This window comes from Sorex araneus, chromosome 2 (assembly GCF_027595985.1).
Source record: "Sorex araneus isolate mSorAra2 chromosome 2, mSorAra2.pri, whole genome shotgun sequence".
NCBI classification, from domain to species: Eukaryota; Metazoa; Chordata; class Mammalia; order Eulipotyphla; family Soricidae; genus Sorex; species Sorex araneus.
Genome location: NC_073303.1, coordinates 199,785,614 through 199,802,368, shown reverse-complemented (window position 1 = coordinate 199,802,368; position 16,755 = coordinate 199,785,614). Strand labels below are relative to the sequence as shown.

The 16,755-nt window shown below is 58.2% G+C and overlaps 1 protein-coding gene across 3 annotated transcripts in view; it reads right to left on the bottom strand.

Moving 5' to 3' along the window:
* DOP1B (DOP1 leucine zipper like protein B) overlaps nt 1-16,755 on the bottom strand; it is an 83,236-nt gene that overhangs the window by 44,755 nt on the left and 21,726 nt on the right. For all 3 annotated transcript variants that reach the window (XR_008628465.1, XM_055125470.1, XM_055125471.1), the window contains exons 3-11: nt 15,952-16,133; nt 14,629-14,799; nt 11,566-11,755; nt 10,922-11,020; nt 10,581-10,704; nt 7,027-7,136; nt 6,640-6,754; nt 3,803-3,923; nt 1,949-2,068 (exon numbers count right to left, since the gene is read on the bottom strand). Coding sequence is in view for 2 of the 3 variants with exons in the window: in XM_055125470.1 (XP_054981445.1) it covers nt 1,949-2,068; nt 3,803-3,923; nt 6,640-6,754; nt 7,027-7,136; nt 10,581-10,704; nt 10,922-11,020; nt 11,566-11,755; nt 14,629-14,799; nt 15,952-16,133 (1,232 nt within the window). In the remaining variant the exon portion in view is untranslated. The remainder of the gene's footprint in view (nt 1-1,948; nt 2,069-3,802; nt 3,924-6,639; nt 6,755-7,026; nt 7,137-10,580; nt 10,705-10,921; nt 11,021-11,565; nt 11,756-14,628; nt 14,800-15,951; nt 16,134-16,755) is intronic.

Below are 16,755 nucleotides of genomic sequence, written 5' to 3'. Positions count from 1 at the left end.
AGAATTCCTCAGCTCCATGGAGAGGTCACGCCAGGCAGGCCCAGTGCCCTCAGCAGCTGCCTCTGCAGCAAAACCTCAGCACCTGGCTCTGTTCATCAGAAAAGCCACACCCGGCGATGCCTGGAGGATGTGGGCCACTCCTGACAGTGCTCTGCCGGGGGGTGCAGGTCGGTACTCAGGCCTGACAGTGCTGGGGTCCAGGGGGCACCTGTATGGTACTTCTGCAGTGGGAAGACATGCAGTGGCAGGGGTTAAACTCCAGCGGCCACATGCCAGGCACGGGTTCTACCATTTGAGCTTTCTGGATAAACAGGCAAGCGCAAATCTTCCTGTTGCTTTTCAAAGCAGAGTAACTGGGGGCCCGAAAGGTAGCAGAGCGGGCAGGACTCTTGCCGTGAATGCAGCTGATCCAAGTTTGATCCCACCACCCCATATGGCGTGCTGGGCACCACCAGGTGTAAATTCACTGTTAATTACCGCTGAGTTATCAGCTTAGCTGGAGAACGATGGGAAACCAACTTAGATTACACCCCCGTGGTTCTACGTCTAAGTTCCAATCTAAAGAAACCCAGGCTGAGGGAGATTCAGGACAAGAGCGGTCACCACAGCACAAGATAGAAAAACGTGCCGAGCGGGGTATTTGCCAGTGGAACCACAGAGGAAGGGGCAGAGCTACCAGATTTGGGAACAAAGGCATCTCTCAGCCCGAGCCCCTCCCCCGCAGCGCACTGCGCCAAGTACAGCCTGCTCCCGCTCCCGTCCAACTTGGACAGAACCCACGCGGCATGTGGACTCCAGCACACTTGCTCTAAAGGCCCGGACAATGCCAGCAGCGGGATGGACACGGATTTCAGGACAGTGACTAATGCTGGGAGGAGAGGAGGAAAACATGCCAGGGGTGGGGGTCAGCTCTGTCTGGCAGGAACACTTGATCCCTTCAAATAAAAAAAGATGTGGGGAAACAAATGGCCAAGTGTCATCTGTCATCTGTGTGTCTGTCGACATTCGGAATGTTTCCGAGCTCAGGAGGAACTGGTAAAGTCTGAAATAGAACCAAGCGGACCAGAATACACTCTGAATCCGATACTGGCAGGGTACACGGCTGCCCCTGGATCTAGTTACAGTCAATGTACTGAGCACTGGCGCCAGGGGAGGGAGGACGGCGAAGCAGGTGGCATCGAGAAGCCGGGCATTCCTGGGGCTCAAGTCTCCAGTCTGCTGTGGTGACACCCAAGACATTTGGTGTCTCTGGGCACCAGCTCTCCTGGGAGAGAAGCACCCCATCTCTCTTGGGGGTATCTTGAAGAGTGAATGACATGCTTCTATGGCGTCCACACCAGAAACTGGCCTGTGGCTAACAGCCCCAAGTCTGCCATGACTCCGAGTTACAGGACGAAGAGGGAGAGCACGGAGAACCCCAAGGGAGTGGCAAGAATGATATGTGCAGGATAGGGGGCTGGGGAGATGTCACTGTCCTCTGTGGTCCCAAGGGAAAGCATGAGGGGCCAGCTCTGCAGAAGCGGGTTTCTAGTGTCCTTCGGCAGTTACCCGGCCAGTGACCCACTCATTTCCTCTCAGGAGGAACCAAGGAAAACTGCTGATTCAAAGGCACTCTAGTTTCCAAACTTCGGAACAAATCTGCTTTAAATAGATTTGGGCCGAGAGGGCCGTGGGAAGAACGTGGATTTGGGCAACGTCACAAGAAAATGTACTGAGTATTCTCCGGAGTCCAACTTGGATAAAGCAGCTTTGGCACAGGCGGCAGAGACAGCGGGAAACATGTTGGTGGCAGTGTCCTTGATCTTGTTTCCTCTGTACGGGTATTTACAGTACAACGTACACAGTAGGGGCCACCGCAACCCATCCAGCTCTGTGTGATCTACAGCTCCAGACCATGAAACCCTCTAATCCTTCCCAGATTGCCCATGATCCAGACCCAGCTCCTTACCTAAAGCAGTCTTCAAAACATCGCATCATATAATCCCAGAGGAAGTCAGTGCTGAGTGAGGTGATCAGCAAATTCACTGTTTTCACAATCTCAGAGGCATTTCTATTTTCTTTTATTGTGCTGTCAAGATAGGGAAATAAAATATACCCATGAAAAGTATTGGACTCAGTGTATTAGAACACTGGGTCTAAAAAGTTGTGCTTTTTTGTTCTGTGATGCTCAGGAGTTACTCCTTGCTCTGCATTCAGGAATCATTTCCTGGAGGGGCTTGGGGGACTATGGGGTGCCAGGGATCGAACCCAGGTTGGTGGCATGCAAAGCACCCAATCCGCTGTGCTACCTCTCTGGCTCCATAAAAAAGTTGTCATATTTTTACCATTTACAACTTCTAGAGAGGTGAAAAAAACTACTATTTTTTATATAGGAATTATATAGGAAACCTTTCCAATATATTCTGTATATTGAATATATTAAATACTATATTGTATTTATTACTATTTACAATAAATTATAAATTATTTGGTATGTTTCATTTGCCTTGCACGTGGCCGACCTGGGTTCGATTCCCCCATCCCTCCTGGAGAACCGGCAAGCTACCAAGAGTATCCCGCCCCCACGGCACAGCCTGGCGGAAGCTACCTGTGGCATATTCGATATGCCAAAAACAGTAACAACAAGTCCCACAATGGAGATGTTACTGGTGCCCGCTTGAGCAAATCGATGAACAATGGGACGACAGTGTACAGTGCATTATTCTGAGAAGTATACATGCTCTATTGTGAATAAGTAACTTAATAAAGAATCTCATGACAAAAATAATTTGGTTCAATATTTTTGGAGGAAATAATCTTTCCATTTTTGAGGGCTACATCTGGCTCTCTCCTGGCAGTGCTTGAACCATATGTGGTGTTAGGGATCAAACCTGGGTCGGCCACACACAAGGCAAGTGCTCTACCAGCTCCGCTATCTCTCCAGCTCCAATTTTAGTCCAATTATAGACAGTCTACTGACAGAATGACATGGTACACTCAGTCAGGAAGAAAATTAAGCTGAGATTTAAATGTGTTGTTATCTTTGATAGAGGAAGTTTATTCTAGGGATTTATTCGGTAGGAATCTTTGCATAATCTCTCAGAGATGTAGGTATAAAGACACCTTTGTAAGATCATTCAAAAACATGCACAAAGCACCTGAAAGTCACTAAGAGATTGTCAGCCAGAATTTATAAAATGAGCAATTGATCCTTTTCCAAAGAATCCAAAGAGATAACCATGACACCCCAAAGAATAATGTTTGCATTAGCCACTTGCGTTAAAAAGGCAGGCAGAGGCCAGAGCAGGTCAAGAGAGCCCTTGCCTTGGTTCAATCCACAGCACCCCATAACACCCCCTCCCTAACCAGAGCAGCACAGATTCCTCAGCTCAGAGACAAGAGCAAGCCCTGAGCACGGTGGGTGTGGCACCCTCTAAAACAAACGACAACAAAAAAGAAAGGCAACTAGATAGTCTAACTGCTTTAAGGTAAAGATGGGCATTTATATATATGCCTTGAAAGTCTGGAAAGAAATGAAAGGTGGTAGCAATATGGAAGCATTTTTCTTCTTTTTCTTCTTGATTTTCTTGGTGCAACCCACAATGAACTGTGTTACTACTTCATGAAACAAGGTTTGTCCTTTCCCAGACTGGGACAGGAAGAGATCAAACTTCTTTTAAATGTGCCCATGGCAAAGTCCAATCACCTGGCCTTCGGCTGTAAGGCACAGGTTAGCCCAGTGAGTGCTCAGGTCCCAGTGAACAGCGGGACGACAGAACCATCCTGGGCTGGAGGAAGCCTGAAGGTGGAGGCCAAGCCCTACCTTATCATCGAGTTTCCACTCTGCGTGTAGCTCAGCCTCAGATCTGAACCCAGTGCATCGCTGCAGTAAGAATAAAAGGCCCGGATGACTTCGAGAAACAAATGCTCAACCACTTGAGGCCCTGCAAGGAAATGGTGAAGAGTTGGAATAATATGAGCTTGCTAACATTCCCGAAGCAACCAAGCCCTGCCCTCTTCAGCCCAGCTAATTCAGCAAGCATGGCCTTAGTACTTGCGGGGCAACACTGGCCTGAAGCTGGGGACATCAACCATGAAGGTGGCCTGGGATGGCAGAGCACAGTCTCTGGCTTGGGGGAGAGGGGCAGACAGACCCAAGGGGCCCCTAGTGATCAGCCTTTTTTTGTTGGTTTTTTTTTTTTTTTTTGCTTTTTGGGTCACACCTGATGATTACTCCTGGCTCTGCAGGAATTACCCCTGGCAGTGCTCAGGGGACCATATGGGATGCTGGGAATCGAACCCGGGTCGGCCGCATGCAAAGCAAACACTGAGCTATTGCTCCAGCCCCAGCGATCAGCCTTTTGGAAGGGGCTCAGGCACCAGCACTGAACTAGCCCCAAGGGATGAAGACCACATCCCCGAGATATGAGAGTGATGCGCTCTGAGCAGAAGAGGAGAAGCTTCGAGAAAAATCAAAGTCATGATAAAATATGAAGAAGACCACCAAGAACCCAAGGCTCTTCTTGACAGTGCCCAGGAAACACAATTCCCCAGGCGGGGCAATCTGGGAAAAGCCCGGCTGATTAAACCAGCTTCGTAAAGGCTGTGGGCGTGCTCCCCACCCTGGAGGCCCACCTGCATCTCAGCCCGATATGCTCTTGCTCTCTCCCCCCTGCCCACCCCCACATTTCACCTCCTGAATTCTCTGCTGTGAGGGACAGCAACGTCCCTGGGAAACCTGGGACGGACTTTCCTGCAAAGAGCAACTCCCCACCCCAGCCTGAGACCCCGGCTCCCAAAAACTTGGGGATGGGGACCCGTTCCCGCGCTGACCTCAGAGCTGGCGGCACTTGGCGTCCATGCCCCGTCAGGGCACAGCCAACTCTGCCAGTCCTGGCCCGCAACAGGCACTTCCAGGGGCCCAGGCACATGGTAGCACTGTCCTGAGGTGACCGCCCTGCTCCCTGCAACACACTTGACCAGAGGGCCAGAGCCAGTGACCTGCAGTGCAACCCACAGGCCATCCGGGAGTGGCATCACCATTCCCACCTTGCTCTGCTGCTCAAGGCGGCTACGCCACTAGGACCTGGCCTTGTGGCACACAGTGCAGCAGCGCCACCCCCAGGGGGTCCTGGACACACAGGGAGAGGGGAGTAAGCGGGACTGGTCACCTAAGGAAGGGAGGGCTCCAGGAGGGCCCTGAGTGCTCAAAGAGGGTGACGGGCCAAATATCCAGGGGGGCAGAAGCTCTCCACACCCCAGATCTTCCCCACAGCTGGGACAGGGAGCCGCAGGGCCCGGGGCAGGAGCCCTGAGCTCGGCAGTCTCTGGGAGGCTCTGAGGGGGCTGACAGCTGGACTCAGGGCCCAGCCGGATTTGTGCAGAGACGGATCCTTCACCTGTGACTTGGGTCTGGTAAGAAAAGCCACCAGGGTGGCGGGAGACCGCAGTCAGTGAGAGCTGCAGATGGCTCCCGCAAAACAAACCGCTCAAAACAAGTCCCTGGTTTTGGTTTTGGGCCACACTCAGGGGTCACTCCTGGCTCTGTATTTAGGAATTACTCCTGGTGGTGCTCAGGGGATGCTGAGGATCAAACCTAGATTGGCCGCGTGCAGTGAAACACCCTACCCACTGTGCTGTATCACTCCGGTGCCACGTTGCCGTTCTATTCATGACACTGGGGGTGACCCAAGACTTCCCTGCAACTGCCCCCTTCCACCTGACCTTCCCAGCCAGCCCGCCCTGCCCTGGTCCCAGGCAGACTCTGAGCGCATCAGGCACAGGCCACTGGAGAAGGTTGGGGGACAGTCACCCATTAGGGGGTGCCACTGACGAGTACCACCAGCACGGTGGGTGGCTCCTGTAGCCATTTAAACACACTGAAATGTTCTTACTGACTTGGAGCTGGCTTATATCATGACGACACTTGAGGCGTCAGCACTGTGCCCCTACATGCAGAATTCTCACCAGTCCTGTCACCAGGCAGAGGCCGGAGCCCCAAGTTCAATCTCTGGCATTGCAGGGCTTCCAAGCAACCAAGTGGCCCTGAGCACACAGGTGTGCACCCCCAATTTCCACCACTCCTACCACTCCAGAAAACCCAGATTCTCTTCTTGCTCCCCCCGCCCTACCCTCTTTCCCTCTGAGTAACCACCAAGTTTTTTCCACCAAGTTCTAGAAGCTAATTTTGCTGTTTTGTGCCTGGGTGACCGGGTCACCGTCTCAGTTTCCCTCGTGGCACCCTGCCTACCTCCGGCCGAGCAGTACCCAGACCGCGGCTCCTTCACCCCGGGGCTCTCTGAGCTCTGCCCAGTCCTGGCCACTGGGAGAGCGCAGCGTCAACACAGGCGGGCAAGTACCCTTCTGACTTAGTGTCCCACCCGGAGATACACGGAGCAGCTGCTCCCCTCCGTTCCCTCTTCCCTCCGCTGTGACGTGCCCCGAAGAGGTGGCCCAGGGCCTGGCTGTGTTGCCCGCACACTTGTCTTTTTGTTATTCTTGTTCTTGGGCCACACCGGCAGTGCTCAGGGATCCCTCCTGGCGGGGTTCGGTGGGAATCCTACGGGGTGCTGGGATCAAACCTGATCTGCTGTGTCCACGGCAAGCGCCATCCCCGCCTTCCTACGTCTTGGGGCCCCGTGGCTGAGTTTCTGGGCTTACCTATTTCTGGCTTGTCCAGCAGACTGACCAGGATCCGGAAAGGCTTCAGGTAGGCATGGGTGCGCTCCTCCACGTCGGCGTCTGAGAACTTCTGGTGCAGTATCTCCGCCAGGCCCTGTGTGCCATGAAGTCGCGCGTTAGGAGGCGGAGAGCAGCGCTGCACGGCCTCTCGGGGCTCGAGTCACGAGCACCCAGGGAGAGGATGAAATCCTGCCCCACAGCTCGAAACCAATTTGCTGGCAAGTCCCCGGCCATGCACTAAGGACCTAAGGGACAACTGCCCTCCCGGGGCTGGCTGCCTGGAGGGGCAGTTGTCCCTGGGGGGTCTCCTATCGGAACCCGAGGAAGCAGCCCCGCCTGGCTGCCCTTCCAGACGCGCCCCCTTACCTCAATGAGAAGATCCTTGGAATACTTTTCAAAAAAGTACAAGGACTGGTCTTCGTAAGAGTCCGAGTCGCCGGACTCGGGCGCGATGGTGTTTCCTTTGATATCCGAGCCTGGGGGAAAGAGCACTGGGACTGGAGAGGGCTGCGGGTGCCGAGGCCTCTCGCTCTGACACTGAACTAGGATTCTGAGAGAAGAAACGCCAGCCGCAGCCGCCAGTGCCCTGCCGGGAACCAGGGTCCATCTCAACAGCCCCCGCCGCGCTCGGCCCGGGAACTCACCCTCCCCGGTCCGACGAGTACCATCACCAGGACCGAATGCAATGAGGCGGGTTTGTTTTTTTCAGGGGAAACCGCACCCCATAGCTGACTGCTGGCTCTGTGCTCAGGCATCACCCCTGGCGGGCTCGGGGGACCATACAGGATGCTGGGGATCGAACCCGGGTTGGCTGTGTGCAAGGCAAGCGCCCCCCCCCCCCCGCCCCGCTGTGCTATCCCTCCAGCCCCGCCAGGCTTAGTTTTATTTTTTTTAATTTTTTTATTTTTATTTTAAATTTATTTATTTTTAATTAGAGAATCACCGTGAGGGTACAGTTACAGATTTATACACTTTTGTGCTTATACTTCCCTCATACAAAGTTTGGGAACCCATCCCTTCACCAGTGCCCATTCTCCACCACCCGTAAACCCAGTGTCCCTCCCACCCTCCCCAATCCCATCTCCCCCCCACCCCACCCTGCCACTGTGGCAAGGCATTCCCTTCTGTTTTCTCTCTCTAATTAGCTGTTGTGGTTTGCAATAAAGGTGTTGAGTGGCCGCTGTGCTCAGTCTCTAGCCCTCATTCAGCCCGCAACTCCCTTCCCCCACATGGCCTTCGACTACAATGTAGTTGGTGGTCGCTTCTCTGAGTTGACCTTTCCCCGGAACGTGAGGCCAGCCTCGAAGCCATGGAGTCAACCTCCTGGTACTTATTTCTACAGTTCTTGGGTGTTAGTCTCCCACTCTGTTATTCTATATACCATAGATGAGTGCAATCTTTCTATGTCTGTCTCTCTCTTTCTGACTCTTTTCACTCAGCATGAAACTTTTCATGCCCATCCACTTGACTACAAAATTCTTGACCTCCTTTTTTCTAACAGCTGCATAGTATTCCATTGTATAGATGTACCAAAGTTTCCTCAACCAGTCATCCGTTCTGGGGCATTCGGGTTTTTTCCAGATTCTGGCTATTGTAAACAGTGCTGCGATGAACATACATGTGCAGATGTTGTTTCGATTGTACTTTTTTGCCTCTCTGGGATATATTCCCAGCATTGGTATTGCTGGGTCAAATGGGAATTCAATATCTAATTTTTTGAGAGTTGTCCAAATTGTTTTCCAGAAGGGCTGAACCAGTCGGCATTCCCACCAGCAGTGAAGAAGGGTCCCTTTCTCCCCACATCCTCTCCAACAGCGGTTCCGCCAGGCTTAGTTTTAAAGGCCAACATTTATGCACATGGGCACCGGCGTGCAATGAGTCTCCTGTGAGGGGGACGGACGCTCTTCAGACCAGAACAGAACGTGCGACCCTCGATGGCTGTGCAAGAGCGGTCGAGTTTGTTCTGAACCCACCTTGGGGGGCACTGCCCAGCAGGTCCAGCTCAGGAAGAGAAGGAAACTAGACACTTAGCAAAAACCTTCTGCTGAAAGTGCTCCAGGAGCCTGTGAATATCTTCAAAAGTCGGGGAATGTGCACTGGTGGAGGGATGGGTGTTTGATCACTGTGTGACTGTAACCCAAACATGAAAGCTTGTAACTATCTCAGTGATTCAATAAAAGTTAAAACAAAAACAAAACCAAAAAACTTCAAAAGTCTTCAGAAGCTCCCAAGCAATGACTTTTGTGGGAGAGGACTTCCTAGTTCTGGTCTGAGAAAAATTTTAAGGTTTTTTTTTTTAAAAAAAAATGGTTTAAAAAATTAAAAAAAAAATATTTTGTTCTGGGGCCACACCTGATGGTGCTCACTCGGGAGCTTCTCCTGGGTCTGTGCTCGTGGGAACTGTGAGGTAGCCAGGAGGGAGCCGGGGTCTCCCACATGTGATGTCTGCATGCTGACCACTGAACTTCGTCTTCGTCCCTGCTGCGGATTCCCACAGAACTGGGAGGAGCAGGGTTTTCATCCAAGTTCTGGCCTTTCAGCCCTGCCATTCACGAGAGCCTTGTGCCAAGAACAAAAGTGCATGTGCCTGAATTTACAAGTACGTCAGTGAGAGCCAGACAGCTCAGTGGTCAGAGGGCACCGGCAGTTGCCGGGCAGAAGTACAAACGCGAGCTGGCACAGCCCCTGCTGGAGCCCCGCGCACCGGGAGCACAGGGTTAAGCAGCAGCGCGTCCTCAGCCTGGCTGACAGGACGCCGCTGAGGGCACTGACCCGGGGCGCCCACCTCAGCCTGGCTGACAGGACGCAGCTGAGGGCACTGACCCGGGGCTCCCACCCTCAGCCTGGCTGACAGGACGCTGCTGGGGCACTGACCCGGGCTCCCACCCTCAGCCTGGCTGACAGGACGCCGCTGAGGGCACTGACCCGGGCTCCCACCCTCAGCCTGGCTGACAGGACGCCGCTGAGGGCACTGACCCGGGCTCCCACCCTCAGCCTGGCTGACAGGACGCCGCTGAGGGCACTGACCCGGGGCTCCCACCCAAAATACATCACTGTGGTAATACACCGCCCGTTGTCTGAGCCCTCAGGGACTGGGATTTTTTTTTTTTTTATGTGGGGGCTATACCCAGTAATGCTCAGGGATTACTCCTGGGTCTGTGCTCAGGAATTACTCGGGATGGTACTCAGGGAAGCACTCGGGAAGCCAGGGATCAAACCCAGGTCGGCTGAGCGCAAGGCAAGCGCCCTTCCCCGTTCTCTCTCCACCCTGCGACTGATCTCTGTGCCCGCGGAAGTCGGGTGGGAATCCACGCCGGGACAGGATTGAGTCAGGCGTACGCAGCTTTCTCCGGCGCAGACTCACACAGGTGGCCACTTCGGCTCTCTCTCCCTGTCCCCTGCCTCCCAAGCCCCGCCAACGCGGCCACTGGGATAATCCCTGCACCACTGTGTGCCGGGCTCCCAAACGAGGCTCAGGAGCCCCCAGGCCCCTCCGGGCAACAGGCCTCATTCTTCTATTCTCATTATTTCCGTTTCCTCCCAGAACAGCTGCTAGGCCACCAGGGCTGCAGTGAGCACCGGCGACAGTGCTCTCGAGCGGTGCCGGCTCTAGCTGCTGACGGCCTTACTGTGGTCCAGCAGTTGGACCGTCACCAAGCCTGAAATTCAGGGGCTGGAGCAACAGGACAGTGGGTAAGGCACTTGCCTTGCATGTGGTGAACCCGGGTTCGATCCCTGGCATCCCGTACGGCCCCCCGGGCTCCTCCAGGAGTGATCCCTGAGTGCAGAGCCAGGACTAAGTCCTGAGCACCGACGGGTGCCAGGTACGGCCCCCACACCAAACCACAAGCACCTGGGCGTCAGGTGCCTCAGCTCCCCAGAGGCCAGCGTGCGCCCTGGGCTGGCGTGTCCCGACGTACCCAGGAGCCACGCGTAGAGCCTGCGGTTGAGAGACATGTCCCTTCTCAGCAGGGTCTGGGTGGCGGCGGCCAGGATGCGCACGATGTCCGCCCTGAGCAGCGGGATGGCCCTCTCCTCGGCGTCCTGCAGGCGGACGGGGGATGCGCTCAGCCGGGGCCTCCTGGGGGTGGCCGCTCTGTGCCCACTGGGGCCCCACCCTGAAGGGGCCATCCCAGGCGGGGCGGCCGTCGTCCCAGAGACCAGCAAGGCCGTTCACTGGCCGGACACAGACGGTCAAGGAGGTACATCCCTACCCCTGGGCGACCCCCCCCCCCCAACCCCCAGGCACGCACCAACTTACCAGACAGGTATAAAACGGGAAGAAGAAGAGAACGATTTCCAGATTGTTCCTCTGCACCAGAACGTTGGCATCCAACAAGGAGGCACACAAAGCCTTCACCTGTGGCCAACAGTATGGCGGGTAGGGCGCTTGCCTCGCACGAGGCCGACCCAGGGTCGATTCCTAGCACCCCATATGGTCCCCTGAGCACTGCCAGGGGTGATCCCTGAATGCAGAGCCAGATCCCTGAGCACCACTGGGTATGCTGCTCCACCCCCCAAAAAAGAGGTTTCATCTGCGGGGGTGACACATTTCCTTGAAGCCCACACCCCCAGACACGTGTCTCCAACTGTGGGGTGGGGCCGTGTCAAATCTGCAGGCTGGGGACGTGGGTGGGTGGTAACATGAATTCTGGGCCCAATCCCCAGCAATGCAAAAATAAAAAGAATAAAAAGTCCCACCCTGACCCGAGATAAAGTCTGGGGTGCGGCTCAGCAGAACTGCACGCCACGCACAGGAGCCCCCGGGTTCCAATCCCAACCTGGCCCAAGGGAAAAGGCAAAGGCAACATTTCAAGGGCGAGGCGCAGGCACACCCACCAGGTGGCGATAGAGAGCAAGTCCCGGAACACAGGGTCCCAGGGCCAGCTGGGGCCAGGCACCCACCGTGAGCTGGTAGTCAGTGCCCAGCATGTACTTCTGCTCCTTGCCGGGCGTGTCCCGGCTGATGTGGCCCACCACGAAGAGCGAGGCGGGCAGGCGGATGGACGGGCTGGCCAGGACGCTGCCCCAGAGCGCGGCGTAGAACACCTCCCGGCCAACCACCAGCGACAGTCTCAGCAGCAGCGCATCCGTCCTGGGGGTGACAGGAGACGGGGGTGGGGGGTGAGTCCCGCCCACAGGCCCCTCTGCGGCACCGTGCCAGCCCACACTCAGGCGCCGCTAAACAAACGCGTCCCTCCTGGCCCACAGGAAGCGTCTGGGGTGCTCCCAGGCCTCTGTGTGCAAGCACCGAGGGCCACAGCTGGGGGGGGGGGGCAGGGCCAGAGGAAGGGCAGGGGCACTGACCTGGGCTCTGCAGAGCGTGCCCGGCGCCCCTCCTCTGCCAGTTCCCGGAGGGGCACTGGGACCTGCCTGCTCTCTACCCATGGCGCCTCCATGCCCACCCGACCCACTCCCTGGGGCTCTCGTGCTGGAACCCGGCACTCAGGGGCTCTTCGTTACACAAGGGGTATCCCGTGTGCCCTGGACGCCCCCACATAGGTCGGCACCTCCTGCACGTTCTTTAGGAGAAACGGTGGCAACAGCGCCCCGACTTCAAGCCAGGCAATGCCCCCCTCCACCCTGTGATGCCAGCAGCTCTGCTATCTGGGGGCCCTGGAGCTGCCACAAAGTTTGTGACCTCCAGCACCCCCTGCCGTGGGTGAGTTTGGTACGTGGGGCCCAGTAGGAAAGTGGGAAGGCCCCCCAGCCATGCCAAGGGACCGAGTGCTGCCCAAGGGAATGTGCGTGTGCGCGCGCACACACACACACACAGGCGCGAAGCAGACAGGCACGAAGGCAGGGATGCACACATAATCACACACACAGAGGCATGGAGGCAGGAATGCACACGCAATCACACACACACAGGCACGAAGGCAGGAATGCACACACAATCACACACACACAGGCACAAAGGCAGGAACGCACACGCAAACACTGCATGGTCCAGGCAGGCTGCCCACCACGGCCCACTAAGACTGGCCCTCCCCACCTTTCCTGACACTGGTGAAGCCAGGGACGCCGGGCGGGGCCCTGACCCAGGCCGGAAGATGCGAGGGGCTGCCTCTCCCAAGGGCACCCCGCAGACAGAAAGGGGGCACTGGTGGGGACTGTCCCAAGTCCTCGGGGGTCCATATTCTTCCTCCGCTTCCCAAGCCTGGTCCCCAGCACAAGCCGAGCCAGAGATGGTCAGGGGAGAGGAGTTGAGATGGACACGGCCGTCTCCTGGGAGCCTCTCGGCCTGGGGGGCCGTGTCCGGCTGTGCCCCACCCCTGAATAAAGATGCCCAGCATCGATCTCGAGTTCTGTTCCCTGGTTTCCCAGCGAGCACCCAGAGGAGCCTCGCTGTCACCCCCCACCACTCCAACCTAAGACCCCTCTGCACCTGCCCCCGGCCACGACAGCCTGACACCCCTGACCCACGGGCCCCCATCGTGTCCCCACAGCACAGTGCTGGGGACAGCTGCATCCGCTCCATGGCACTCTGGGGAAGGAGAACGTCAACCCTCCCCAACCCACACGGACACGCCAGGAGGTCCACGTGCAGAAGCCGTAGCACTGCGCTCACACCTCTGCTTGAGACTGAGCCACCGCTCGGACCCACGGGCAAGGCCTGAGGCCTCGGAATGAGCAACCTTCCGGCACCTGCTGTACAGGGCCTCGGCCTCCCTCTCAGACCGAGCAACCTCTCAGCCCCCGCGTGGAAGGCCTGTGACCTGGCCCAGTGACCTTGTTCTGTCACAGCTCCGGTTCTTCATGTCACTTTACGCAGTCTTGTCAAGAAATCACGCCAGGGAATAAGGGACTTTGTTCCATGAACGGATCATCATTCATCAACAAGGAGAACCCACAAGCACCCACACTACATAGTGCGGACCGACTAAGCGGGGCATTTCAGGGACTCACGTGGCCATTTGCCAAAAGACGGGAAAGCAGGACACGCGCGCACACACACACACACACACACACACACACACACACACATGCACAAACACAGAATACCCGTATATACACAGATACACAGGAAACACACACAGCGTGTGAAAAATACAGCCATGCATACACACACGTATACAAGTCACACATCTATAAGTATACAAGTATGTACACATATGTGTGCCCAGATAACACTCACATACATGCATGTATACACCTGTGTACATGTATGCATGCATGAAGGATCACAGGCACCCATGGCCATCAGCCACGGCCACATGTTTTCCCGAGGGCTGGGGAGTCCTTGCTTTGGCCCCACCCTCCAGCCGCAGCCGACATGACGAAAGGGTGTGGCCGGGGAAGTCCAGTGTGGGGCGCCACCAGACCGGACTTCTGCAAACACACGGTTTCCTCTCGGTGGGGGAGGAGGAGCTTGGGCCCACGCGGCAGTGCTCAGGCTCTCTCCCGGCTCTGCGCGGACATCACTCCTGCAGGCACGGGGCGGGCCCTAAGCAGTGCCGGGGATGAGCCCAGGTCCGCCACACGCAAAGCGAGCACCTGACCTGCTGGCTTGGCGCCAGCCACAAAGGGCTCTGAGCCTCCGGTCTGGCTGCCTGGGCTCGAACCCGGGGCCCTATGAGTAGGGGCGACTCCGCAGCAGCCCTGGACACTGCAGGGCCCCGAGAAGCTTCTCCCACGGCCATCCTCTGTCCATCAGCAGCCTGCGTGGGCAGTGCCGCACACGCTCTGCTCCCCCGGGCCCAGGCTGACCCCCGTCCCCCAAGGCTGCTCTGCTCAGGACCCCTCGGGAGGCCACGCCGCACCCGTGCTTCCTTGTGTGCTTGCCAGCGAGGGGCTGCCTTGAGGCGGGGTGGGGTGGGGTGGGGGGGCGTCCGTCCGCAGAAGCCTGTGTGCAGGACCCCCCCCCTCCGAGCTGTGGCCCCGCCCCAGCCGGGGGGCACTGGTGGCTGCCTTCTGCCCGGGGTCCGGGGCGCCTCCCTCCGCCCCCCCGCCCCCCTCGGGGCGCACCTGTCATAGATGTCCGAGCCCTCCTCCAGGCCGGGCAGCAGCCCCACGATGAAGGCCTGCAGGCCGGGCAGCAGCAGCTTCTGCAGCGGGAGGAAGTACCGCTCGTACAGCCCCAGCAGCACCGGCCGCACCGACATGGCCGCGTGCGCCAGCAGCGGGAACAGCCCGCAGCTAGGGGAGAGACGGAGAGTCAGCGAGGCGCCCGAGGGCCGAGGATGGCGACAGACGGACGGACGGATGGACAGACGGACGGATGGACGTACGGACGGCGCCTGGGCACTCGAGAGAGAAGGAAAGGAGGAAGGAAAGAGCCGCATCTTGTTCACGGCCCGTCCAGGAGACACAGAACCAACCCGGGGACGGGGCAGTGCAGGCCTGAGAAGGGCCCAGAGCGAAGGACCCCGAAAGCCCCAGGGGGCCAGTTGGGCTGGCCCCGAGTTCCGGCCCTGGCCCCAAGGGAGTGACCCCCTACTCAAAAATTGAAGACAACGATGAACCGCAGAGGCTGGAGAGGCAGCACATCGGGAGGGCGCTGGCCTGGTGCAGGGGGGTGGGGGGAAGGTGGGTAGCTGTGGAGGGAGGGAGGGGCAGCCTCAAGTCGGCTGCTGGCGACAGGCCCTGGAAAGCTGGATTTTTTTGTTGTCTGATTTTCTTTCTTTTGGCGAGGTCACACCCTGCGGGACTCGGGCTTCACTCAGGAGTCACCCCTGGCGGTGTTGAGGGACCGTGTGGGGCGTGGGGATGGGGCCCAGGTCGGCCGTGTGCCAGGCGAGCACTCTCCCCGCTGTGCCGTGGCTCTGGCCCGGTCGAGCCCTTTGCGAGCACAGGAAGGAGCTTCCCCGAGGAGCCCGAGGGACGGGGCTGTAGACACAGTCCTGGGGCTGGGGCACGCGACTGGTCCCTGTCTGACCCCAGCCCCACCAGTGGGGCCCAAACCCCCAAAATGGGACAAACCAGGAAGACAGAGACAGAGAGAGCGTCCACCGGACAGGGCAGGGGAAGGGCAGGAGAGTCCCGGCCAGCCGCCTCCACACAGGGCCTAGGGCCTCAGGGTCACGGGAGCAGGGGCCGGGAAGAGGCTACGGGGCATGTGGGTGGTTCTGGGGGGTGAGGAAGGCTGTTGGGGGGTACACAGCGGGAGGTGCTGGCGAGCGGAGTCAGGGGCCCGGCAGGCGGGCGGGGCTGCAGGAGGTGACGAGGACGGGGCTGGTGCATGGAGGAGGGACAGCGGGCAGGGCAAGCAGGGCAGGGGCGGAGAGGGTGCAGGCGGGTGGGCAGACGCGCGGTCGGGGGGCAGGGTGCCGGGACCCCGGGCTCTCCCACCTGTACAGGAAGAGGTCCTTGGCCAGCCATCGCGTGCCCACGATCTTGAAGACGATCTCGTAGGTCTCGAGGGCCTTGAGGTGCACGCCACTGGGCAGCGCGGGGTGCAGGCACTGCGCCAGCCGCTTGCTGATGAGGAGCCGCCGTGGCAGCAGGGAGTACTTGAGGTTGCTCTGCAGCGCCTGCCGAGGGCGGGAAGGGGGGCCTGAGGCTGGACAGCAGGACGGAGACATCACGGGGCGTGGGCCCCGGGGCCCAGGTCAGAGGGACTGGGTCTCCTCGGAGGCAGGTCCAACACCAGCCCTGCTGGCTTCCGGGCTACACGCAGACCGCGGCTGTGGGCCGTGGCCGGCACCTCTCAGGGCGGCCAGCAGGACACACGGTCACAGGGGAAGGGCACCGCCGTCCCTCACAAGCCCTCACCTGGGGCCCTACCTCCCTCCAGCCTCCCACTAGGAATCATGGCCGGAGATGGAGCCCGGGCAGACCCCCAGTCCCGGGGCCGTCAGCAATACCGGCTGGGCCCCCTCAGCAGGACACGAGTCTGTGCTGCACCCAGGCAGGTCAGAGGGACCCCGTGGTGGTCGCGGGTGCCCTCCGTTCCGGGACAGGAGAGACAGCACAGGGCGGAGGGCGAGGGCCTTGCAGGGGGCCAGCCCGGATCTGATCACACAGGGTCTCCCGAAACCCCCAGGCGTGACCCCTGAGCAGCCCCCAAGCCAAACCAAAGACACACCCACAACAAAGCCAGAATGCTGGGGTCCCGCCAGCGCTCAGCCCAGCGCCCGCCTGCCGCCTGCCAAA